At 43.0% G+C, this 26970-nt stretch overlaps 1 protein-coding gene across 1 annotated transcript; it reads right to left on the bottom strand.

Annotated features, from left to right (window-relative positions):
* Positions 1–227: 227 nt before the first annotated feature.
* On the bottom strand, positions 228–23138 carry SRD5A2 (steroid 5 alpha-reductase 2). Its single transcript, XM_042022037.1, has 5 exons — positions 22810–23138; positions 5103–5266; positions 3240–3341; positions 2111–2261; positions 228–1546 (listed from the first exon to the last, which is right to left on the bottom strand). Exons 1-5 carry the CDS (start codon positions 23091–23093, stop codon positions 1480–1482), a joined length of 768 nt encoding a protein of 255 aa, XP_041877971.1. The 5' UTR covers positions 23094–23138; the 3' UTR covers positions 228–1479.
* Positions 23139–26970: the final 3832 nt, after the last annotated feature.

Here is a 26970-nt window from a genome sequence, read left to right as displayed (position 1 = left end):
ACCTTTGCCTACACTTGGCAAAGGTCTGGCTCTCCTGTGGGCTGTAGAGGGACGGTATGGTGGGACCCAGCCTCAGCTGGCTGCTCTGCTCTGTGGTAAAGACAATTAATAATATCAGTGAAGAAGGGAGGGTTTGTCCACAGGGAGGAAGCCAGTGTGAGCAGAACTTGGTAAGCAATGTCACAGAGACTTGTTTCTGCAAACAGTAAATTATAGGCTAACATAGCTCCATGTTTCATATAAATTTTATTGTGTTTTGGAGAAAATTGCATACAATCAATCAGGTTACTCCAGCAGCAGGTAGTATGCTTCATGTGTGTAGTCTGGTCTTTTTCTTTTCAGCTGCTCAGCATAATTCTTAGCAGGATTTTATGCTCTAAAGGGTAACTAAAACTATCAGCATCCAAGAGGACATCTCTTCCTATTGAGGTTAATGACACTTTTTGGAAAATTCCTAACTACCCTGAAATTAGGAAGGGGTATTCTGTTTTTCTGTAAAAATTCAATAATATCTCTGCATCATTTCCTAATAAGAGTTTCTGAAAATATTCTCCATAGACAAAATGTACTTCCAATGTCAGAGAACATTTTCTTCAACACAGAGCTTTTTATTTGTTTTAATTTTTGTCATACATCACCATCTGAAATCTTTTTATGAACAACAACTGAGTGGTTTTGAGTGGCAAAATTTTTATTCTGAAAAACAGATCTGGATTTGCAAGACAAAATAAATGCTAATGGAGCTGCAATTGCTATAACAAAGTACATTTAAAAAACAAACCCTGATGGCTGAAGATTAATCATCTGACAGTGAGGAAAGTATTGCTCAAGGAAGGAACACAGACATCGTGCTTGTGAGTGCCAGCTTCCATCTCCATGTACCTCACCTCACCTCTGTGCCATGGCACACTGCTCCCAGCCTTGTGCCAGCACAAATTCCCTCGTTACATGGTGTTTCTGGGAGTTAAGATGGCTTTTAGGTGAAAAATAATGGGCTGAGTAATTTTTCGGGGCAAATGAGACCCCCCTCTCTGGTTTAAAGTGTGGCAACATGTAGGGTACTGCCAGCAGAGCGAGGGCACGTGCTACAGCATGGAGGCAGGAAGAAGCAGTAGCAGAAGTGCTATAAATTGGAGTGGCTGCTGAAAACTTTCTCCAGAGTAATGGGCTTACTTTCTACTTTTCTGCAACAACATTTAGCCAATGTTTTCTCTCTGATGTCAATGCACTTACATATTTATTTTCCATAGATAGAGCTGAACTGAGAAGCAGATAAGTTTCTTGGGGAGTCCTTTTGCCCACAACTATCTGCAATTTCCCCTCTAAATAAAAACAAGAACTTCCATTCTGAGTTACCGTCTTGTCTGTTACAGTCCTGGGTTATCATCTATACAATTAATTATAGTCAGACCTAGCATTAAAACTGGGAATTGAAAAAAAATCCTATAAAAACAAAACAAAGAGTCCATATTTCAGTCATTAAAAAATAAAAGGAATCAAGGCTTTCCTTGATTTTGGATAGTCCGTAAATGTCTTGAGATAGTACCTGAAAGAAAATAAGCAGACAGTGAACCTGCATACATAGAGGGAAACTGCACAGTTTCAATACAGCTCTGCTGGGGAACCTTAAAACTGTTCCAAACTGCCTTGCTTTGTTATCTCGGTGTGTTACTCTGCAAAAGAGCAGTTCAGAAACGATTTACACCTGGTTATTTAATTAACTGATAATACTGTTAGGGTTCTAACAGGCCTAAAGTAGAAATTTTAGGAATTCAGAGCTGGGGACTATATCTACTCCAAAGGACTGCAGAGGTTGCAAGGGAAACCCTAGGAAAGGCTCACATTTATGAGGCTCAGTAAAAAGAGGCTTTAACACGGCGGAAGCAGTGATGCAGCTCACTTAAATGACACGTCAGATTAAATGACAGGCCAGGCCCACTTGACAGGGGCTCCAGCTGACTGCCTGTCTTACACAAATAAGCCAGTACACTTCCTGTACATAGTATTACATGTCAGTTTTATCCCAAAGCCTGGCTCTGCTCTCCCCTGGCATTTTGCAAACTGCCTTCCAAGAGGAAGTAGCAGCATATGGCAAGGAACAGTCTGATACCTGTGATGATGATAAGCACGTGGACCAATGCAGCAAAGAGTGAAAAAGGCAAAGGCGAAGGCTGGTAGGGACCAGGTTGCAATGGCAAAACCAAACCATTCCACAATTTCTCCAAAGTAGTTGGCTCCAGAAACATAGGTGAACAATCCCCCTGCAGCAACAGACAAAATATTTAATTTTTACAGTCATCTCCTGCACATGGAAGGTTTTTTCACATAAAGTCAGCAGCAGAATACATTCCCTTTCTTATTCAGAGCCCGTATCAGCAACCTAAGCGCACTTCCCTGAAGCCAGTGGAGCTATGCCAAAGGGGGATCTTGCTCAAAATTCTCGTATGAATACAAGAATCAAGGATGATTCTGACTCAGAGGCTTCCAGCTTTCACAATAATTTATTTTCATTTGGAAAATAACTGAAGAAAGACCATTTTTAGATTTAAATTACAATAATTAACATTAGTAAATTCTTCGTATGCCCTAAAAATATTTTTCAACTTCGCTACCTTTGGGGAATGCAAAATCTGGATCTCAGTTTTTCGCAACATTTACAAGAGGCAGGTAAGTATTGAAGGTGAGAAACTCTGGAAGAGACATATCACCGTCCATAACAAGCCAGCACAAGGAGTCAACACCAAGCCCAAGAAACTCTTGGATCCCCATCCATATTGCTCTACAGAGCTAGACATTTCCTGGAAAGACAATTCAGCACCTTGCACCCTTGGTGTTACTATTCTCCCCTAAAGTTTACACTTTGAATCCACCTTTTGCACATTAAGAGGTCCACTACTATTTCTTTCTGGGCAAGGAGAAGACTATTTCCTTCTTTGCAGCTGCCTTTTACAAAGTAAAAATCCTCTTCCTGTGTCCCACTTCAATCTTCTCTGAATTACCAGCCCATTTCCTAAAACTTCTCCTCACAGTTCATGTTTTCCAGATACTGTTGCTGCTTCCCTTGGACTGTCTGCAGCCAGCTCACACCAATCCCTGCAGCTGAGAGGGGCACCTGAACCAAGTACCTGTGCAAGACCAGCTTCTCTGCTATTATTGTTGCTCTCCTGTGAATTCAGTCAGAAAACATTATCTATTTTGTTGTTCTACTTCCTTCAAGGAAGTGGGGGATAAGAATATACCTTGAGGAATCTTGTAAGTGACTTCCCCGGGTTTCCTCAGCTGACGCAGCAGGAGATCACTGTGAATGTTGATTCCCATTCCCAGCAGAAATAAGAGGAGGCCTGAGAAACCAACAAGAAATGGATTAGAAAGACAGCTCTGTCTAGACATCCCTACTCAAGCTCATGAGTGAGGTTTGTCTTTGCAACAGACAGATAGGGTCATAATGTGAGGTGGGTGGATTCTTTTTGAAGTCAGATGATGCATTGCTACCAAGAAAGCTTCTGAACAGGGGCAGCAGAGGTGACTGTGACACCAGAGCGCTTTCAGCTGTACTTCCCAGGTGGCCATAGTCACCATTTATTGAACTCTCAGGGGAGACACAAAGTACCCGTGGACACTGCTGTCTGATGACTACCGGCCACAGCTGTGGACATTACTGCAGAGTGACCACTGAGCTGTGGGCAAGTACCAATAGTCGCATTTTACTGCTGGGGAAAGAGGAGCGCAGAGACACAAACTTATCCAGCACCTCTCTGTGGCCGGGAAAGGGACCTGCATCTCAGCACCTCTCAGTCCACTGTCAGTGAGGCTGCTTGGACAGAGCTATGGGCGTGGATGGAAAGCAGGTACTCGCTGAAGGATGCTGACGTTATCTGGCCAGACTGATTCATTGACCAGATTCCATTTAACTGGAAAACTAGGGCCATTGGATTGAGAAACTCTGCAGGTTACTTGCCCTACATTTCATGCCACGTTGGACACTGAGAAAACCACCTCTGACAATGACTGGAAAGCAAGAAAAATAGTGTGCGCACTACAATGTATAGATAAAAGACTAAATACTGATAAAACCTCAACACTTTCAGTAGTAACAGAAAGTTGGTAAGAGTCTGTAGAGGAAGAATATACTGTTTGTTTTTTCTTTAATATTTCAAACAGTGCTAATGCTGATTTTCTTTTTCCTTTTTTTTCCACATTAAATATATATTTTATTTATCATGCAAATTAAGTGATGTGGTGTTTTCTTTGTCGGGTATGGGAGGTCTTTCTAAACAACGTCCAGAATTTTTAATATGTGATGCTGTCTGAAAAGACTGAACTTTCATCCATGGTCTGAAACCGGGTACAGACATGGTTAGTTTGTACTTGTCTTATCCAAAACATTTCCTCTAACCTCCACATTAATCCTCATTTCTATGTTTACATTTAAAAAACACTGTCTCTACCGTACCAAATCTGTAATGCCATCCAACTGCTCTTGTTCAGTTATTCTCTGAGGGATTTTACAGGGTGAAATTCAGCTAGGCTATTAAGTTACGGAATATAAAGGAATCGTATTAACATACAACCAGACCGTGCATGATCTCTAATCTTCCCCTGTGCCTTACATGAGAAAAAAGAGCTCTTTGTCCCTAAAGCCTCATTCATGCTGGGGTTTTGCCCTCCTTTTCTCTCCCACTCAGAATAGCTGCATCAAGTGCAAAGCTCCCTGGCAGGGAAGAGAAAGCCACAGCTTGCTCTTGCACACAGCCACTGCTGGGTGCACGCTTCTGGCTGAGCAAGGGCACAGCCCCATGCACCTGGGGCCTGAGATTGCATCTCCATGGCCCCTAGCAGCAGGAGGCTCTGGAGTGGTGTCAGTAAAACAAGACTTGTGATTTGAGACTAACACATCATATACCTTCAAAGGTGGCTGCCTAGCAGAAAAAAAAAAAGGTTGCTGCACATTTACTTGTTTTATCTGGGCCAGCAGGCAGGTATTATGCTGATTTCCATCACAACAGATTTGACTCACATGTTCACGGAAGATTAAGACATAATTCAAAATGCTTACAAATTGCTTGGAGATTAGATCTTGAGAATCCTGCAGCTGTAATTACCTGATGTAAATCTGATGTCGGTGCACCAATCGTTTGGATATTCAGCGCAGTAAATCAGGTAGTACCCCTGGAGGAAGCCATTATAGATACAGAATAACATGCCAAAGAAAAGCAATTGCAGTGGGAAAGGTCTGCCTCTAGTGAAGAAAGGGTAAATAAATGTCCTAAGGTAGATAAGAAAACAGAGTCAGCACATTGCTCATGATAACATTGTATTTGCAATTTCTCTGCTGTAGGGAAAAAAACTTGAACAAAGCGCAAAATAGAAAATAGGTCAATAAAGACAAAAAAAATTGAAAAGAACTGCAGCAATATAAGATCAGTTATTAATGGGAGCATGAAGTACTACAGATACGTGTCTTTTTCTGGTCCTTCAGGACTGCACACAAGGTGGGAAATTAGTAAGCTCATCCAGATTCACTGATGCTTTGAGAATGTCTCTGTATCTTTCTCCACGCTTTTTGGTGAAAATGAGGAATTTGTGCCCACAAACATTTTCATTTTAAGACGTGATTTAATGCTCTGGTGGGCCAAGTGAAGATTGGTTGCTGTGGAGGGACAGGGGCACAATGATGTTCAGACATCACTGATGTTTGTGAGGGGCAGTACCAATTGCAATATTGATTCTCCAAACGAGTAGTACTGTGCCACGAGCATCAAGGAGGTGCTTCGTTATGGAGAAGACATTCCTGATCCCACTACAAGACCAATGCCTGAGGGCTTGAACCCATGGTGGCAGAGAGAGTAGAAGGTAGTGTTGACACCCCTTTGGCTCTCTCACCCCCTGCAGTATACAGCTTAAGATGCAATTCCCTTTCCCAGCCTCTCCCACTTCACTCAGAAAGAGAACCCTATGCATCTCTAACTCATAGAAGCTCTGCCCTGCTCTGCTTGGACACTTTGATGTAGAGGCAGAGCAATGCTTTTGCCTGCTTGGGGAGCTGCTTTGCCTCCAGTCCCTGCCTCCCTTCCATGCTTTCAAACTTTCCTTTAAAATAAGAAGAGCTAAAGCCCTAAGTTTAATATGCGAAACACCAAGATTTCCATGCAGCTACAGCACCTAGGTCTTTCTTAGACAAAAGCTGTGCTAACAGTAGCATTAACATCTGTGGAAGCAAATAATTGGTGCTTGTACAGTTTTAATTTTTATATATGTTTGCTTCAGGTGGGAGTATCCCTCTTGACATTTTGGACAATCCACATCATCCCTGGGAGAGTAAAACAAAGACGTTATATTCGTATTTAGTAAGTGCTTTCTTACCTGGCCAATTAGGTTCTGTAAATGGTAAAATCTACACTCTTAGTTTCTTTCTTTTGCCCTCTTGGCCTTTGGATGTTGCTCATCATACCAGTATATAAGCATTGCTAATAAGTAATTCACATCCCATGTTGCCAGTGTCAATTTAAGTAAGCTGAGGCATAAAATGTCATCATATTATAAATCTAGATTAAATCACACTATGTCTGGAAGTGAGTAAGCAGAGTACAAGCAGCAACATGTTAATGTATTCACTGCTTTCCAAAGCAAGGTAAGACAGATTTCCAGCAATTAAGGCAGCTGTGATGCAAAAGTGCTCAATATTTCTACATATAGAGAAACGTAAGAGGTATGGAAAATATTCTTCAGATAGTGGTATCACATTTGTCATATTTATTACAGAAGAAAGGAATGCTCTTTGGAGTAATGTTACCAATAATCACTGGGTTTTCCCTTTGGGAATGTGATGCTGCAGCTGTGAGTAAGCGAGGCCAGCTTTAGCATTCTGATCGGCTGTTGAAGTCATATTGACGAATTGGACCTGAACAGTTACGAGAAAAAGTGTGAAACTTGCAAATGAAGGCTCAGAGACAGCAAATTGTATAGAAGAGGGAATGATGCAAACCACACAAAGTGAGTTTAGGAGGTGAATTTATACAGCAGATTTGAGTAAGACTGGTGCTTTGTCCTTGGTCAAAACCAGTTAGGTTTAAGAGACTCTGAGTTTTTACAGCTGATGCAAACAGAAATTTCTCAGGTCCCAGAAAAGCTGATTGTTTCCATGCTGCTTCCTGATGCTGCTGTTGCAGGATAGAGGTTATAGGCCCTTGAAAGGTGGTTTATCCTGCAGTAACAGGAGGTCACAGACCTCTCTAGCATGGAGTGGATGCAGGACAGAAAGAATCTGCATACAAAGTAAAAGTACAGTGGCAGGGGAGCCAGGAGGCATCAGCTTTGTTTAGTTGTTGAGGCAGTAAATTCCTGGTATCACTGTAGTCCTGCTTCATAGCAGTTTGGACAATCCAAGTCAGGATTTCATCCAAGAATTTTTGTTGTGGAATGTGTTCCCAAAGGATATCTCCGTGGGTCTGCAAAACCAGAGGCCAGATTCAGTTCTCTGTATAAGAACAATGCCCTGAGTATTTATTTTACTACAGCACTTGTCAGGTTGTACTACATGGCTAGTTGAGGGTGCACAAACTATTCCTGATGAGATTTGAAAAATCAACAGACATAAAGCGGGAGCATTTAATAGGTTTAAATATTCCATGGAAGAGTCTGCAACTCTACTGGAACTATTTTGCAGTGTAAAAATCAAAGAGGGCCTGAAGACCACCATTTTAGAATAACAGAACAAATCTGGCCTGTTAGTTTTAGTCCAATGACAAATTTGACCTTTTACTTTCAGTGCAGTATTGATGACTAATTCATTACTCCTTTATTATCTTTACCAGCCAAAGGCACTGCATCTGACTAAACCATTGCCAACAGCTTCTTTTTCAATGAATGAATAATGAATTATTCATTTTCTTCCCCATCATTTATTTTCCAAAAGAGCAGGTTTTGAAGAGAAAATCATTTGTCATTGCATCAATTTTCATCTTAAAGGTATTAGTCCAGCTCTTGAAAACTTGGGAGACCCTCACCTAAACCAAGGGAGAGTAGTATGTGTTTGCTCTTCTTTCCAAAGAAGGTGGAAATCTTTTCACAAATGTTATTACAATGCACTAAGAGTAGGTTGTTAGTCCTCCAACGGCTTGTCAGTCAGAGATGTTTATGCTCCTGCTGTGTCTTCTCCTCTCCAGGGTCTAGATGCAGTAGGTCAGACAGTAGCAGCTCATTTTTCACTCTGGAAACTCAGGGTGTTTTACACCTGGGGCAACTGAGTCAAGGGCGCCAAGGATGGGGCACACCTGGCTCCCTCCGAGACTCTGGGTCACCAGCCTCCTGCTGTGTCTGCCCATCTATGCCTCTGCCCCCGGGCCTTCTTCTGGGTTTAACCAGGATGAACAAAGAACTGGGAATCAGAAAGATTGCAAGGTGGGCAGGGCTGATGTGGTGCTTTTCTCCTTGAAGGCAGGTGCTGGCCATAACCCGCCTTTGTACTACTCATGCTGGGCCATGGTCTGAATGCCCTGGCCCCTCCCCTGTGATCCTGGCCAGCCTCCAGAAGAGAGCTATGGACTTCTCCTGACCAGGAATGCTCTGAGTCCCTGCAGGGATATTTTGTTCTCCTTGGACAATGTGGGGCAGGGCTTTCCCTGAATCCCTGGTGAGGATGAACCAACATGCCAAACAGTGCCTGAGAACCACTTCCCCACAGTCTGGGCTCCACATGCTCTGGTTCCTCTTGTCCCACCCAGACATACAAGAGGTGAGGAGGACTGGTGGCTGAGGTCAGGGCAGGCAGCCAGGCCCTCCCGTGAGGGTGATTCCCTCAGGGCCCTCCCAGCTCACTGAAAACACTCCACAGACTGGTGGGTGTTGTGCTGTTGCTGCAGAGGTCATGCAGTAGGTGAGACACCCTGCTCCATCGAGGGCCCATGTTGCAGTCCCTTTTCTCACTCCCTGAAAACTCCTTGCTGAGGTGCTGTCTGCAGTTCTCACCCCCTTATTGGTACCTTCTCAAACAAAGACCTCTCTAAGTCAGAGGACAGCTCTCTAGACTGCTGCACCTCTTTCCTTATGGGGATGTTTTCATTTTCTTATTTGTACAAATACAGGTATCTCAGGTGATAAGAGAAACTATGTGGTTTGTGTTACACTAACTACTGACCAGTCAGACATGAAAGGATTTGCCTGCTATCAAACCATGGATTTACTTTCAATCTGCCTTGCGCACAGATTGAAAAGTTTGGTGTCCAAACCTGGGGAGATTACACAGACCAGTTCTATTTGCACCAACAGTTAACATCATAGGAGTCTTTGCCATAGGTTGTCACTGGAATCACATCACCAGGGGGCTGCTGGCACCCTTGGCATACCTGACCACTTGGACAAAGGCTCAAGTTGTTCACAGACATGATGGACTTTTATTTGGGATGGCTGTGATGCCTTAAACAAAGCCTCTAATTATTCTGGAGAGTTATGGATGTCAAATTATGTGTCCCAAAGACATCTGCTGCTGAAGTCTGCACGTATTTTCTGAGCCCCATCCTGTATGTTATTTGTGAATTGCACTCTGAGGTAATTTTAAACTTTTACAATTTTTGAGTTGTGTTACACGAATTCTCATTGAATATTTATAGGAGAAAACTGTCAAGTCCACACCAGTACACAATCTGGCACCTAATTTTTCTGTGGCCAATTAAAAATTTTCAGTTACCCCAGACTGGGTTTAAACAAATGTAATGGGTAAATGTTCAGTTCTGGGCAGCAGGTTAATTTGCTATCAGTTTAAAGGGAACGTAAAACAAAAGACTCCAAAATACTTCCAAAAGTGAAATGAAGCATTTTAGCCTTCCTTCATTATGATATCTACAGATGCCCCAGCATCACAATGCAGGTAGAACCTCCTCACCCATCATATTCCTTCCTCAAACATCCTACCCTGAGATGCTTTGCCCTTCCCTTCCCCACTTACTCTGCAACAGCCTGAGAAGGTCATCAGCCAGGAATATTCGGACAAAAAGTAAGCTATTAGCAGCTATTTGTACTGTGCAGGGTGGACCGTGTCCCTTTTATTAGGGTCTGCACAGCGAGACATGCTCTGTCACAGACTCGGGAACAAAATCTGGGCTACCCGCAGGTGACGCACCAGCAGTGCCGGCAGGCAGGAATCACGGACTGCCCATTAAGCCTCTGGCAACACCCACTGCAGCTGGAGGACAGACAGCAGGTCTCATCTCCTGTATTGCTGTTGTATTCCATCTCCTGATATAAGGAAGCCATAAGTTCAGGAGCTGAGCTCTTTTTCTGGAGCTGATGTCCAGCTACAGCTGCCTGAGGAGCCACCAGTGCGAGGGATGTGTAGTGGCTGTGTTTGCCACTGGGTGACCCCAGCTGCAGGGCACATCTTCCTGGTGGGGGCAGGAATGTTCCTCATTTCTGCATCACTGGGACAACCTGAAACCATCAGATAACTGTAATCACTTCCTGAACCGTGGCCCAGTTTGTAAGTTCATCTTAAATCATTGAACAGAGTCAGTGAGGGGAGCAAGAGAACTACCTTTTTATTTTAATCATGAAGATTTATTTATCTAGTGATGACAAAAACAAAGTTGGAATGAGGTCTCCTTTCCAAGAGAGCAATATTTTTCCACATGCAAAATACCCTGCTTCCATGTTCCTGTAAAGATCTTTGAACAAACTTTTGATGGCTATAATTCAAGGAACAAGAAAGATATATTATTTAAAATCTTATGATTCAGCTGTATAAAATGATACTAAACCTGCCATATCAGGTTCATTTCTGAGGGTACTGTCTAAAAAAATTGGCTCAATCTACAACCCTTGGGATGTTTGTGTTTCGCTTCCAAGATTCATCCAACCTGAAGCCTGTTTGTAGGGACAGTCTTTCCATGTGGTCTCTTAGTATGAGGTCCAGGGCTGAATGAAGACTTCTGGCAGGAGCAAACTCATCTTTCTTGGGCAAGAGATAGAGGCACACATCTAATCAGGGGATGGGAGAAGGACTGAGGAAACCCTGAAACAGAGGGCACCATAATTGGGTTTCAAGGAGTTCCTGAGAAGAAGGTCAATGGGAAAGAGAATGTCTGGGCAGCACTGATTTAATGCCAAAAGCATCAGAAATGCGGTAGGATTCAGTGGCAAAATGAGAAGAGACTTGTAAGAGACTGCCATACTGAACCATGGGGGCTGCTGAATTTATACTGAAGATTAATAAGAATAAACTTATTTGAGGTAAAAAATAACACACAATACTAGAAAATAATTTATTTGGGACAGCTGAATAGCTGTGATCAACAGTTGTCATAACACTGAGAGGAAGATAGTGTGAATGCAATTAAATTTCTGTTAAAGGTAATATAGAAAAAAACCACTCAAGTAAAGAGATTGGTAGGACTGAGAGAAGGCGGATAATCAGAAATTACAGACAAAGGCAGGTTCTTTAATAAAGAGAAGACAAAGGTTTGGAATTAATATTAATTTTTATATTTAAGGGGATAAATTATATTCCATTGAAGAGAGGCAGAAAGTAGCAGCTGCTGAGGACAATTGACCATCATTTACTGCATTTTGTTTTGAATGATCTTACACTGGCTTCTGCCAAGACAGACTGCTGACTGTGAAGGACCTCTGCTCTAATCCAGCGTGATGCCTTCAGGGTTTCATAATGTCTCATGACTCATCTAACATTTTATACAAACTGAACATCTCAAAGATGATAAACTCCCTAGAATAGATTAGCAGTTGCTTAACACCAGCATTTATGAGTAAAGCTCCAGAGTGGTACTTGCTGTGCCAGGAAGGCTGACACCATGGATGACAGCACTTGCAGAACAGTCAAAGGAATCAGCAACTGCACTTGACTTGCAGCCACAGAGCTAAATACAGATTTCAGATTGAAACCTTGGTGGCAGGTCAGAATAGCTCAATTGCTTGCAACTGCATTTGAATAAAAGGAGGTTATAGGAAAAAATATTTTCAGAAGTATGTATATCTGATGGGAAAGACTAAAAATAAAGTGCTGCTTCTACATCACTGTCAGTCATTGCTGAAAAACAAAACCCAAAACCATGATGCATTTAACCTTGGATAAATTTAAGGGATCTGAGCTGTTTAACACTCAGTTCCAACATTATAAACACCTGAACTAGTCATTCTGACCATCTAGAACTAGTCAGTAATGCCTCATTGATTGATATAAATCTTAAGCATGCTATGCAGTTAGCAAAATAAGGATAAATACAGTTTAGGAATAAAGCTTAGTCCTCTTCACATTGCATACAGATATTATTAGACATGCTATATTTCATAAAAGTGGTTGGAAAGCAAAGGAAGAAAAAGAAAAGGAATAGGACCTTAAAAAGGGTATTTGGTTTTAATTAGTAGAGAAGAATTGTGTAGGCTTGACTGCAAGGCAAAAATTTTTGCTCTTCTAAATTCACTGCAATAGCAGCCACGTTTCGAAAGTGTTTTGCAATTTTGTTTATAAATTACTTCATTACTCCTCTTGGTTTTCTTCCATTATTTCTGAAAATGTCACTAGAAAATCTGGGATCTCCCAGTGACTACCAGCATCCAGACAGAACCAACAAAGGAGAATTCTTCTGGTAAAAAGGCATTGAATCATTAAAAGCGTCGATCTTTTCTCCCGGTTTTGCAGATATAGGAACAAAACACTGTACTTCAATTATTATGCATTTTGTAAAAGGACACCAAGAACAGAATTGTTGGGCTTGGTGCACTAACAAGCTGCCTCAGCAAGTCACAATCCATCAGCAAATTACACTCAGTATACATTTGTACCAGCATATTCGTTTCTCAAATGTTTCCATTTTGGTATTAAACACCAAATAGGTTTGAAATACTTTTAATTTAAAATATTCTTTTTTTTTTCATTTGCTATTAGCCAGCCACTTTTTTTCCTTTTCATTTGTATTGTGGAAAGGAGATCAGAATGAGCACTGAACTAAACAAAGGGAAGAATTGATTGACTGACCATAACCAAAGGCAACTGAAACAAGAGCCAGAGGAAACAGAAATTAATACCTTCTCACCATCCCCTGTGGAATTTGGCATATTTATTGGGAAGATGGGGATTTGTTTTTAAAGTACTTTTTTCTTTCATCACCAAAGAAGGTAAAGTGGAGCTAATAGTGCAAAGGAAATGCATTTCTCAGACAACTCCGCCAAGTTTAAATTGCATTCCCTAGGAAGAGCCAGAGACGTGTCTCACTTTAGTAACCCTAATCTGGGCCGAGTTTTAAAATGTGAAAGCTTTAATAATTTTTTTTTTAAAAAAAGGTCTGAAAGAGAAGCAAACAGGCAAAAAATGCCTCAATAGCATAATGTAAGTACTTTTCTTCCCCTCTGTCATTTCTCAACATTTCTTCCTCTCCTGTTCTCAGGAGGAACAGAAGTTTTATAGAGGTCCATGCATTGTCCTACCCCAGACGTGTGACAGGAGTCACTGGAAGGTTTTCTTAGGACCACACTGTCTAGAGGTATTTCCATGTGCATCTCTAGCAGGAGACCCTGCTAACGTGACTATACTTCTTTGGGTAGCCCAGCTAACTTATTCAGAGCTCTCTGTAGCCTTCCAGCCCACCCTGAAGGGTGGCATGACAACCTAGACCAAGGAGACTTGGCTTTGTAGGAAAGTCACCCAGCCCATCTTTACAGTACATCAGAGTGCTGCAGGCTGTCACTCTGCCTCATGATCTGCATCCCTGCCTGGCAACTGATCTGCTCCTTAGCATCTCACCTAGGCTAACCCTCTTTCTCTAGCAGACAACACATCTCTTTGAAGACAGCCTTGCTAAGGTGACATTTTCCAGAGCCATCTCTGGGAGGCAGTCTCCCAGCATGGCAGGTGTTGGATTAAGTTGGTCTAGCACTGTTGTAAGCAAAATGGTATCTTATGTCTGGCTAAAGCTGACTGTGGGTGTTGCTACTCTACTACATGTTTATAAAGAGTCGTTAAGAAGGAGGAAGTCAAACCCAGCTTCCTTCAAACAGGACCTTTTTTCATTGTTGTTGAAGGTCACATGTGGCTACACGTTTCTAGGAATGGTGAAACTTTCTGCCCATCCTTAGGTATTAAAAGGGTAGCAACTGGTGCTTCAAAAGTTCACAGCTAGGTAGAACTTAGCTGGCTCTTAAAATAAATTTGGATCTGTAGGAAAAGCTATTGTTTTTTTTCTTCTTATGAGTTGACTTTTCCCATTTTCCTGCGTGGAATACTTTAACTCAGTTTTAATTGGTTTTGTTTTGTTGAGTTTTTTAACAAAATAATCTCATTGCTATTGTTGTAACAATGAGATGTTGCAAAAATAATTAGAATGTCAGCTGAGTGGTCAGCAAAGAGTAACACAGCTCTTACATTCAAATGGGTGTAGGTATACGTGTATTTAATTATTTGACCAAATTCAGTAAGGATCACCTTACTGACCAATTCACCTGCCACATTTAAATCAGTTTCTAGACATAGAAGGACATTTTGAGGTGTATAACTTACGAATAGTCTCTTGATTTAAGTTTGAAAGTATTTCTTTATCATAATCCATCCTGACCGAAATTACTTTCATTTTGAAGGAGATACCAAGAATATAACTTACATCAAGGGAAATATGCAATGTCTGGGATGGGCACTGATTTATAATCATACTACTAGGAGGTTATTTCACTATTTTATTTTTCTTAACTGAACACCATAAAACTGGCAAATAACCTAATTAAATAAGGTTTTGAGTACTCAGAGGGACTTATTAAAGTGTGTCCTTTTGTCAAACAATATTTATTGGCTTGGTAAAAAAGTCCTACCTCCTCCATAATGGCTGCCTCTATTACGGTAAGAAATCAAAAAAAACCAGATTTGTGGATCTTGAAGGAGCAAGATCCATCACAAATTTCCTACTGGCTTTATACAGTGAACCTTAACACTTCTCTCTTGCTTTTTATGTCCTACTTAAGAGTAGCCCCAATAAGGGAATACTACAGACACCTCTTAATTAAAACAAGTCATTTTCTTGTTTGGTAAAAACATTACTATTTTCAAGTAAAAACCTTTATTGAAACTCCTGTATATAATTTAGGGTTTTTTCTCTCTCTGTCTCAGTATAACCCTTTACAACTCTGCTTTTCTGATATCAACAGCATGAATGTAGTAATGCACATCCAGATCTTTACATCCACACCAGTCTTACTGAGGCCCAGTGGAGTTTGGAGCTCAGAATGTTACCGTCTTGTAAGGATTTAAGCTCACAGGATAGCGAGTGTTTTAACTTCCTCAGTGGGCTCAAGCCTCACACGGGTGAGATCAGAGAAACCCTCTTCTGCCTTGGTGATGTCCTGGTGGCTGGGACTTGGATCTCTGCCCTGGGACTGAAGTTTGGACAGTTTTCTGCAGAGCAGACTGATGGTGGACTGACACCCACCAAGGCATTTTGTATTTGACAGCAACAGTGAAGTCTCAGAGAAGGCATGAATACTCCTTTAGTGCATTTAAAGCTGCTTTCTAATAACAAAATGGCACAAACAAATTAGTAGCAGATATAAAGATACTCCTAAAAGGCATGTTGTCTTGAAAAGAAGCGAAGAAAGATGAAAGTCATAACTTAGAAAATCTTCCAGACCGAGAGACAAAAGGAAAAATCACATGGGTACAATTTGGTGTGGGCAAAATGACAGGTTTCTGTTATGTTAGCCACTTTCCAGTAGGAAAGGAGAGTATAGATAGGATTATTTGTGCTAATTGTTAGGAAGGCAATCAGATAGTATTCTGAGGGCAGAATTAGGAAGATATTTCATGGTGCTAGAGAGGACTGCAAGGAAGCAAACCCCTCACCAGCACTGGGGACATGAGCATTTTACAATTCTGAGGCAAAGCATATAAAGGGACACTTTTGTTGGCTTTTAATACAATTATTTGAGGAACCTGGATAAAAATAGCAGTGAATCTAGTATTTTCATGGAAGAGAAGAAATTGTATACTAGCATTACTGAAATGCACTGGGATGACTGGGGAGCAAGGAATACATAGAAGAGGCAGAGCAACGGCCAGCCTCTGTTAGGGATATCACTGACAGATCTAGAATTACTGCCAAGTCCAAACAGCAGGAGAGAGGATGCAAATGTGTTACTGGTGAAGGCCAAAAGGAATCTAGTCAGGGTCTATTCCAAAGCATCAAGGTGAAGGAAAAGAGAACAGGATTTGTTACTTGTCAAATACCTGCATATTTTTTGTTGGGAGATTAATGACAGAGGTCTCAAGAGGCCAACAGTAAAAATGCTTTTAGTTATTGACCCTTAATAATGGTGACTTTCTAAGACCAAAGGATAAAATAGCTATTTCTATGGAGGGAAAAAATAATCTCTGGATTGGATCTGTTGGATCTGGTGGTTATTATCTGGTCTGGTTATATTCACTACTAGCAAGGAGAGTACCACTTAAATACATAAATATTCTTCGAACTTAATCTAATTTCTGTTTATCCACTTCATGTTTCAAAAAACATAACTAAAACTCTATATGTACCAATACAGAATACCTCTAAAAATTATGAGAAAATTAATTTATAAATGACTTACTCATTTGGAGCCTCCATCCATCTGCATTTCTCTGGAGGCTTGAGCTGCTTTTCTTATTGATCACAAGTAGGTACTCCTATTTGAAAAAAAGGCCAGTCCAGGTATGTACAGGTAAACACAGCACCTGCCTGACCAACCAGGCAGTACCGGCAGGCACCGCATTCTGCAGCACCAGGGGAGAGGGAGTGCCTTTTTCTTTCTCCACCCAGCTTAGTTTCAGAGAGAAGGGAACTGGCCAAAAGAAGTGTTAAAAACTTATGCAAGGATGCACTTTTCAAATGCTCCTCATTTCTCATTCTCTTGCCACCAAATTATGCATTCCCTGATCTTTTTAGAAATATCTCAATTTGTAGAAAAGTAAGTACACCAAATGGGTCACCTCCAATCAGAGCTACATCTCAAAGAGCAGCCTTACTTAATGTCTTTCAGATTCACCTCAGTGCACTTCAGAAATGAAAACAGCAGTTTGGTTTGTTAATATATCAACAGAGTAAAAAAGAAAACAAAGATTTGATTGGATTTGATTGAAAATAAAGTTGCAAGAGAAAAAAATAAATAAGTAAATGTAATTCTAGGTGGTCTTTTAAACTGAAATGCCTCTTTAAATTGCTTGTGCCCCAGCTGTTAAGGGCAGCAGAGAAGGGGCAAATGCAGCACCCTGTCTTTTACACCTTTGTCTTCAGGATTAGCTTTGTAAGTCAGAGGGACAAGGCCTTCCCTGCTGCCATTGCGCATGGTGGCATCTCCTCTGCTGCCTCATCCCCCTGCCTTCCTCACTGGCAAAGGAAATGCAGCATTAAGATTTATATGGAATTGGATTGCAAAGGCTTCCTCTCATCGCCTCATGTTATGTTTCCCACCTTTGGTTTTTGAAGTTGGACTGCGAAATGGAAAGGCAGCAAACGGGTTTCTCCCCGCCACCTGAGGGCTTCCGCTGGCATTCCCAGCACAGCCCCTCTAGCACGAAAGGCTGTAATACAAACCACATTTCAAAGTAAAATACTTCGTAAGTAATTTATCACAAGAAGTGTTCCTGTACGTACATCTTACACCACTCATCATTTTCAGCTCCTAACCAGCTTTCCACAGAGATTGCATATACAGATGGCAGACTTGGCAATCCTTTCTTTTCTCACTTTCTTCTTCCTTTCCTCTGCCTTCCCACCCCATCACTTTTGGAGGCCCCTACCATCACAGAACCTACCTTGTGAAAGTGAAGAAGCTATGAGACTATTTAACACAGTCGTGAAAACTCAGATTTAGATTTTTTTCAGATTCCAAATAATTCAGATTTTAAGAATGTTATCTTTAGCACCAGAGAACATTTGAATTTGATGAAATTCACCTAATAAAGTGCACATTGAGACACAAAGAGCTGGCTAAGGAGAGCAGCCAAACAGGTCGGGGGTGGGATTCCTCCCTTCCTCCTTCTCCCCTCAGCAGTAGCAGCAGCAGCCTGCCTTCAGCCCTTCCTGAAAGCCACGAAGAGAGAGGCTGCTGCCTAGCGGTGGCAGAGAAAGGCAGAAAGCATCCTGCTGTCATGGCTCACCACGGGGCACTGGACAAGCAGGATGGAGGGAAGGTCTCCTGGCTCCAGCCACCTCCCTCTTGAATCCTCTCGGGCAGCAAATCTCTGTTCTGGGCAGCACTAGGGGAGGGCTGGCTCTTTGGCCAGCAATCAGGTGACCCTCTCCTTTCTCTGCCAGCAGTGGGCTGGATGGGGCATGGCACCTGCCAGAACTGGCTCACAAGGCTCCTGTAGGTAAGCAGAGAGGTCCTCTAAAGTCCTTGTCAGTGAGGCACCATCGGCATTAACCCAGTTTCCAGAACAGGATTAGGGTGGTCGTTTCAACACTCCAGCATATTCCTCAAGAACCTGACAATAAATACAAAATTATCACTGATTAAGCTGCCTCATGGCACAAATTCTAGACAACTGTGCATATTAATGTGGGCAGGACAGCACTTCTGAGCAGTGTGCCCATATAAAAAAGTTACTTTAAAATCAAAGAAATACAGTGACACAAACAAAAACCACTCCTAAGGAGTGATAGATTGTAACCTTGGTTACAATCCTGGTTACACCAGCTCCAGAGTGTTCTAAGTAGCGTGGAAACACAGGATGTCCCTCTGTGACTCTAAACAGAAAAGCGCTTTCCCAGTCTGTAAACATCGGAGTAGCATGGGGGAACAGGAAAGCAATGCTCTCTCCAGACATGCTACTACAACTCTGGTACTGTATTATACATCACACACTGATGTCTTCATTTTAAAATGGATACAGAAAAAGAGGAGAGGGAAAAAAAGCCGCAGAAATTATCTGAGGACTGAGAGGGGGGAAAAAAGTCTTGCATTGAGGGCTGTCTGCTGTGGTCCAGTCACATTATAAATCTAGTTTAGGATATCTCAGTTCAAATAAAAAATATTGTAGCTATTTGACACCATGTCCAAAAGCAGGACAAGTTAATTATGCTGGCTTAAACCTGTTCCTAAATTTATGAAAAGGTAATTTTATCCTGACCACTTTCATGTTGGATGAAGTATCATGTGTTTGCACTACTCTAACTCGTGTCAGATCAGGTAATGTCTGTTCCCCTATAACTGGCATAAATCCACTACAAACCCATAAATTCAGCATAAATACCATATCATGTGGAGTAATTAATGCACCAGAAACACGATCATGTGCCCCTATATTATCTGGATCAAACTGATGCTGACAGAGGACTTGACAGCTCTGTAACAAGCAAATTAAAACATGACCCAGTACCGTGTAAGTGATATCATGGTAAGAAAATACTGAAGGATACTACAGAGTGCTTTAAATTAGCACAGGGTGGAGAGAAGGAGCAAGGCCCACTGGGAGAAAATCAAGACCAGTCACATTTAAGCAAGACATTTTAAACATGTTTAAGTAAGGGTAAAATGATTCAGAAGATAACACTACCAAAGAAAATGCTGGATTTCTCCACTTAAAAAATGATGGAGTTTTCGTCTTCTGGCGTCTTGAGAAGAAGACTTGAAGTTACTCCGAAATATGTGCTTCAGTCTAAAAGAAGCTACTGGGGAAACACAGCTGGCTAGAACATAAAGGAAGGTAGAATAGCTAAGCACCGTAGTCTTCTGGAAGTCTGTGTTTCTCCATTATGGAGTATAATGTCCTTTTGAGCATACCTCTAATGAAAACTTCCCTTCCTCATGTATGGTTGCTACAGTAGATGAGACAAAAGTAGGAGTTATAAAATCTTCCCCATGGAGAGAAAGAATTAATTAAATTTTGCAACAATATACAAGGAAACTGTTTCATACAAACAGAGTGGAATTCTTAAGTACAGATATCAGATGATCAGTAGTAAAAGTAGGAGTGGATTAACAAAATACATTCATAGTTAAGGGTGGAACACCTTTATTCATTTCAAAATTCTAAAGTTGGAAAATGCAGTAGGCTACATCCATTAGGTAAATGCAATTTTAATGCTTTACTCATTATCCTTGCAGGCAAGCTTAATAACAAAAGTATTTAAAACTGTTGTTAGTTTATTCCAAGTAAAGGTAATAAATTGAAAAAAACAAACAAACAAAACAAAACCAAAAAAATCAAGCTAGATCCTGACTGTTATGTCAAACTACCAAACCTCTTTTCAAACACTATATGGCAATGAAATGTTCTAATCCAGTGTGATCAGTGCCCCTCGGTAATATGATTTATCCGACATCATTTTATCGGCAAACAGCTGTAATACACAAGTGCACAAAATACATAAGTGCACTTCTTTCTACCCCATTTTCAGCACTGCAATAAGACAGCTTGCCCACCAGCCTTGTCACCAGGATGTGGTAGCACTCAGTATGGAACAGGGAAGTCTAATATCCCATGAGATACTGCCTACAAAATCCAGGAGCTGCAAGTGGGCTTAGACTGGAGCTGATGCTGGATGGCAAAACCCGTGAATCCCTGGTGGTCAGGGATGTCTCCTCCACTGTTGTCTTCTTCCTCCAAGAACGGAATAAATCCCAAAGACTTAATCCAGATTACAGTTGTTTTGTCACTTACTGATTGCTAAGAATTTGACCCAACCTTCAGAGGGTCCAAGTATCTAAAAAGTCTAGGCAGCTAAAAAGTCTAGAAAAGAAGAAAGCTGCACAAATTCTGTTTAACTGTAAGCTATGCTAATGGCTAAAAAATTCTCTGTAACAATAAATTATCCTACCTGCTAGAAATTGTATATAACAATTATCTGTGCCGCTTGTTAAAACTTTAATGTTATCAATAAAGTTCTAATCATAAGCACAACTGTGTGCCCACAGGTCATTCTGCCAAGGATCCCTCAAAGAACCTGCCTATCCCATAGTATTGTCAGGTGAAAGCCAGAAACACTTCTATTTTGTGATTTTGCTGCTCTTTAGATAACAGTAGTAGTAATAGTTAATACAACATTTCAAATATTAATGATTCAGTAGAATGTCAGAATGGCTTGTGTGAGAAGGGGCTGCAGACTGTGAGAATAATATTGAAGTAACATGCTGTATTAGAAAGAAAGGTTTTATACAGTTGGTTGAAGTGAGGGCTTTTACTCACTTCAAAAAGTAAGTTTAAAAAAGTATACTCCAGTGACAGATGAGAAGATTCCCAAACTGTCTGGGAAAGAAAACATACGCAAACACAGTGCTTTTGCCTAAGTCCGGCAGTAAATTTGGAAAAGAAGCCAGAGGCTCAATAGATGTATGCTTGCTGGTAGGGTAACATTTCTTTCAGTTGTCTAGTGGTGTTCATTGATAGTTGTGTTTCTCAAACAATCAAAATTCTTGAGAATAACAGAATACATGAAACTAAATTTTGTATAACGACATATAATCAGTATATCTAGCTTTCTGGAAGCCAAATATGTTATGGGTGTGTCCTCCAGCTAACTCCTCCAGCAAACACAATGGTAGTGATAACAAATACGTGTCTAAACTAGTGTTTTAGCAGAGTAAACCATTCTCTGTTTTAAATTTCTCAACAACAGCCTAGAGTTTCTATCCCTAAACTATCTGTGGAGATACTGCAACTGGATTTTCAATATATTGATTTTGGTTGAGTAGCAAATAATAATTTCTGATCAAATATTACAAGAATGTTTTCTATTCCTATGAAGTAAACTAAGAAAACAGAAATAGGAATTGTGGTGAAAAATGGCAAATCAAGTCAAGGTTTTGCCTCAGAAATTACATAGCTCTTTCCTACATAATGGCATAACATTTTCACATGCACTTGCCACATGTGAATAAAAGCCATTTGTTTCCATAAACAGATAACCAAAACTCAAATTCCTCATAAAAGAACTCCACAGAAAATGAAAGTGGAGCAGAAGATGGATTCTGGTGATATTCTCCAGAAACAAGTCCCACTGACTGCAGAACCAGGTGACAATTGTAGAGCTATGTCTCTTCAAAATTATCACACAGGATGAAAACTCTACTATTTTTTTTGAGCTCCTGATTAGTAAATACGGAATAAATTAGAGTTACAGCATTCGTTGACTCTGTTAAGACCAGATTTCTTAAAAGAAAAGATATTAAAAGGAAAAAAAAAAAAAACCCTACATAAATTGGTAGTTCGATAGTGAAATGAGAATGACGAATTGAGCCTAAAGAAACAACTTTGGTGCCGTGGCTCAGCAAGCCGGCAGCGCCTCTGTCTGCCCCGCGCTGAGGGCAGAGCCGTGCGCTGCCGCGCTGCTGTGGCTTTGCTCTCGGCCATCCTCTCGCATATTCCCACGGCTGGATTTGGCGGCCGGCGCTGCTCCCGGCGCTGCACATGCGGCGCTTCTCCTGCCCGCAGCCAGCTCTTCCTATGTACCTTTATATAATATTTGGATGGGTTTAATCCAAACATTTGCTCCAGTTTAGCGACACCTTCTTTTTTTTTTTTTTTTTTTTTTTTTTTTTTTTCTCCCCCTAATAGAACAATTCAAAGCATCCATCCTTTCCCCTGCTTCAGGCACCCGAGCACCACCTGCTCCTTCCCCCGGCGGCCGCGCCGAGGCAGAGATGCCCACCGGGCCGGTCCCTACGCTTCGAGCGGAGTCCAGGGGCGCGGATGGCCAGCGGGACGCGGGAGGGAGCGATGCTGCAGCCAGGACTTGCCCCGGCCCCGCCGCCCGCCCGGCTCCGGCCGCGCCCGCTCCCGCGGCTCCCCTTGGTTTAGTTTCCCGAGGCGAGGCGGCAGGGAGCCGTGCCCGGCGGCGGTACCTGTAGAAGTAGTGCCAGCAGAAGAGGCAGCAGAGGAGGCGGCAGCCGAGCGGCTCGAGGCGCGGCGGGCTGCGCAGCGCCAGCAGCAGCGCGGGCACCAGGAAGGAGGGCAGCTCCTGCAGGAACCAGGCGCAGCGCGCCGGCAGCCGGCCCCGCGGCCGGCACAGCCGCTCCTCGTGCTTCCCGTAGCGGGACGGCACCCGCAGGTACAGCGAGAGCTGCAGCAGCGCCAGGGCGCCCAGCAGCGAGCTCAGCGCCAGCACCAGCCCGGGGAGGCACTGCATGCTCGGGGGCGGGCGGGGGCGAACGGCCCTCGGCCAGCGCCAGCCCCGGCCTTATTAGAGCCGCGGCCGTCACCCCGCCCCGCCGCGCGGCCTCCCCGCGCCCGGGCTCGTCACAGGGCGCAGCCCCTCGTGCCGGAGCGGGCGAGGCGCCCCGACCCGTCCAGAGGGGAGCTGTCCCACTCCAGCCCTCCCTCCCGTCCCATCTAGAGGGGAGCTGGCCCCCTCTATCCCTCTCTCCTGCCCCGCCCGGAGGGAAGCTGTCCCCTTCCATCCCCGCCATCCGTCCCGCCCGCAGGGGAGCTGTCCCCCTCCATCCCTACCATACATCCCGCCCGGAGGGTAGCAGCCCCCTGTCCTTCCCTCTCTCTCTCGCCCTCTCTCTCCCGTCCCCCTCCCTCCCTCCCGTCCCCCACACTGTCGGGGTCCGCGCCGGCCCCTCCCGCCGCCGGTCCGGTTCGGTCCCTCCCGGGGGTGAGGGCAGCGGCGGTAGGCGAAGTGAGGGAGGGAGGGAGGGCCGGCGGCGGCGAGGCGGCACGGTCGGCACCGAGCGGGGGCGAGGCGGCGGCGGGGCGGGGGCGCGGCCCGGAGGTGAGCGGGGGTGACTCCCGCAGGAGGAGATCGCTGCCGGCCAGGTGGGAGAGAGCGGCGGAGTTCCCTTCCGCTGCCCCAGCGTGTCACCGTGCCCGCGGCTTGCCCGGCCATCTGTGCTGCCAGGGCTGAGCACCGCCTGGTGCCAGGCAGTGCCGCTCCACTGCCGGGTGAAGAGTAAAGGCAGAGAGATGCCGAAGATCGAATGGAAATGGGCAAATGTAGATGGTCGTGGTAGGACTAGGAAAACACAGTCCAAGACCTACGAGTCTGACAAGACCAGGTCATGTTTGGCATAACCAGGGCGTGCTGAAACTTTTTAAGTGACCCAAGTTTTAATGAAGGTGGTCCTAATGTAAGTGCTAGATTTGGAGTGTGCTGAGAAACCCTTCAGTCTGAACCACATGAAGTAGTTTTGATAACAGTTTGCCTAAAACGACAGTCCTTTTGTTTGCCTATTTCCTCAGGGACTTTCATTTGGTAAGAATTATCAGGATGCTGAATTATAGCAGGGGGACTAGCAGAATATTAGACTCTGTATTTTTTCTGGCCATTACAGCATATCACCTCAAGGCCATAAATTACAGTGTCATCCATGTCACTTTGCAGCTTCATTGATAAAGCAGTTGGATGCAGCTCCACAAAGGATTGGATGCCACACAAAATTACTCTTCTGGAGCAGAGGTGGTAATTGATTTTTATTCAGGGTCTGAGTGGTGCATGCACCGATTTAGGATGTGGGAGACTTCGGTTCAATTGCATCTCCTGCTTAAGGGGATTCTCTTTTTGCAGAGGGAGACCAAACCACTGTCTGTAGTCTATCCTGTAGTTATGGGGAGGCACTTGTTCTGTTATGCTGCCTATTCTTTGAGGCAGCTACTTAGGGGAGGAGAACTCTTTCAGTCATAAGCAATTTCTCCCTGATCCTCATAGAGTGCTGTAGTCTCTAAGGTTATGTTTGTTGCAGTGAGTAAAACAGGTCAAGGGTTTTTTGACCTCCAAGGTGTGTGACATGTTATGGCTGTCAGCCACATGCCAGAGCACTCTTCCCCCACAGAAGATGCCTGTCTGCTTGCAGGCTGCCTGCTGCTTGCAGTCTCTGGTACATGCCATCTCCCAGCTGTGTATGAAAGAGGGCAGGGCCAGAACTGTGCCAGCTCTGCCAGCCATAAAGCAGTAGAGATGATCACAGGCTAGCAGCATTGGTACTTCAGTTCAAGCAGTAGTTCCTGGCTGTGAACCATCAGCGGAGGTAGGTGCCTGTAAGATTTTGGAAATCTGCATCTGTATCTTAATTACGAAGAAGTGGAATCCAAAATAAATGGTTGTGTAGTAAAATAGTTGAATATGAGAACTTGTCAACCATAATATGGAAGTTTCATGGGGAATTACTTCAAACTGCATCTAGCCTGATCCTGTCAATTGAAGACATATTAGCAATAGAAGCATATTAGGGGCATTTATGGTGTGCATCTTCTGCCGTAGTGCCTTCTGAAGCAGAACCAGTAATGGACTCAGACTTTCACAAAGCATATCAAAGCTCAGTAGTTAGTTGGGGATGACTGTGGGATGACTTCAAAAGAATGCTTTGTATTCAAAGTAAAGCCATAAAAGAGGCACATCGTAAGAATTAGAGAGGGGTGTGATCTCAAACAGCACTGGTAGCTCCAGGCAGTCCCCTGTTCATCATCCTAGTTGGTTGGATTCAAGCTGAAGGGCGCTAGCTGTACTTATTTACAGGGAAAGACTAATGGACAGAAATGCTTCTAGTGGTGAAGCAGTGAGCTACTCACATAGAAACCATTATCAGTCCATGGAGAAAAGGAGGCACTTTTAAGGTGAGATTCATCTCATCCAAAGAGGTAATGAAACAGATCAATGAATCACAATGTAGAAAAGCTTGTTTCTCTCCACTGGCTCTAAAAGATGTCTAGAGAACAGTGTCAGGAGAACTGAATCCCACTCTTGCTCTGTAAGTTACAGTTCAGAAGCAATTTCTATGGACTAACACTCCTCTAAGTTAAGTACCATGGCATCATGCTCATTGTTGGAAACAAACGCTGCATGATTTTTCATCATAGTGCACAAATCTTCCCCCAAGAATTCCTTCTTCTTGCCTAAGCACCACATGATGGATGGTGATGAGAAAGGTGAAAGCAATGCTGCAAAAGCATTCTTTGTATTCATCAGGGTTTTGAGAAGGTGGCAAGGTCCAGTGTTGAAAGAAAGTGGTTTGTATAGGATCACCAAAACACTTTATTTTAAACCAAGCTTTATTTTTTCCATGGAAGCATTTATGGATATTTGTTTCACCAGCACAAAGGAGCACCAGATAGTAATAAATCCTGCCCTGAAATTATCTCAAGTCAGCGTGACCAAGCTACAGAACACAGACCATTTAATTCAGACTTTTTCCCCTCCAGTAAATTAAAGATATTCTGAATACTTTTTATGTCTCAACAGTGAATAATTCAGTGGGAGTATTTGCTGAAAAAAATTTGCAGGCCTGCTGAATTTGAAGGGAGAAGGGAAAATGTACAGGCTAAGCCTGTTTGTATATCTGATCGGTCTTCAGAACTCCTGCCTTATTTTATCTTTAAAAAGAAGAATCCAACTCTTCTGAAGAATTGAATTGTACAAAATGTATGGGAGGTACAAAATTATATATGTCATAGGTATATATTTATACATAGGAGTCATCTGGAGAAAAACTGTGGGTCATTTATAAATCTAGAGGCCTGTGGAGGTTTTTCAGAAGAAAATTATAGCTGAAAATCAAGGTAATTTTGTACTACTGTGGGTCTCTTTCCCTAAGTTCAGGAGGTAGCCAAGAATCCTTGTGGCCCATTGTAGAATCTGAGAATGGCTGGGATGTAGCATTCCCCAAGCTCGGCCTGTCACCTCCTGGCATATCTGTGCCTCTTTGGACCCCATGGTGTGTGTCTGCTCTCTGGCAGCTCTGGGTGAGAGAACAGGATGGTTCTGTGTGAGTCCCTTCCTGTGGCCAAGAGAAACTCATCTGACAGAGCTCCTGTAAACCAGGATCAGAGCACAGTGAAGTAAGAAGTGCTCTGTCCCATTTACCAAAAGGACCTGGAGCTTGAGTGTAGAGAGTACCATCAGGGGTGTCACTCCATGAGTGAGAGGCTGCATGGTGCTTGGTTGCCAGCTGGGGTTAAACCACAACAGTTGCACAGCTATAATCTTTAGGAAGGGCTCATGATTAATTTTTGAATGAGAACACTCAATAAGGTGAACAGTTGCATAAGGTAGTTCCTCAGATCTCCCT

The sequence above is a fragment of the Corvus kubaryi genome, unplaced genomic scaffold, assembly GCF_017639235.1.
Source record: "Corvus kubaryi isolate FWS band 111438036 unplaced genomic scaffold, C.kubaryi_AGA036_p1.0 37184, whole genome shotgun sequence".
Taxonomy (NCBI): Eukaryota; Metazoa; Chordata; class Aves; order Passeriformes; family Corvidae; genus Corvus; species Corvus kubaryi.
The sequence above is the reverse complement of the archived record's forward strand: the minus strand, read 5'-3'. Positions and strand labels throughout refer to the sequence as shown.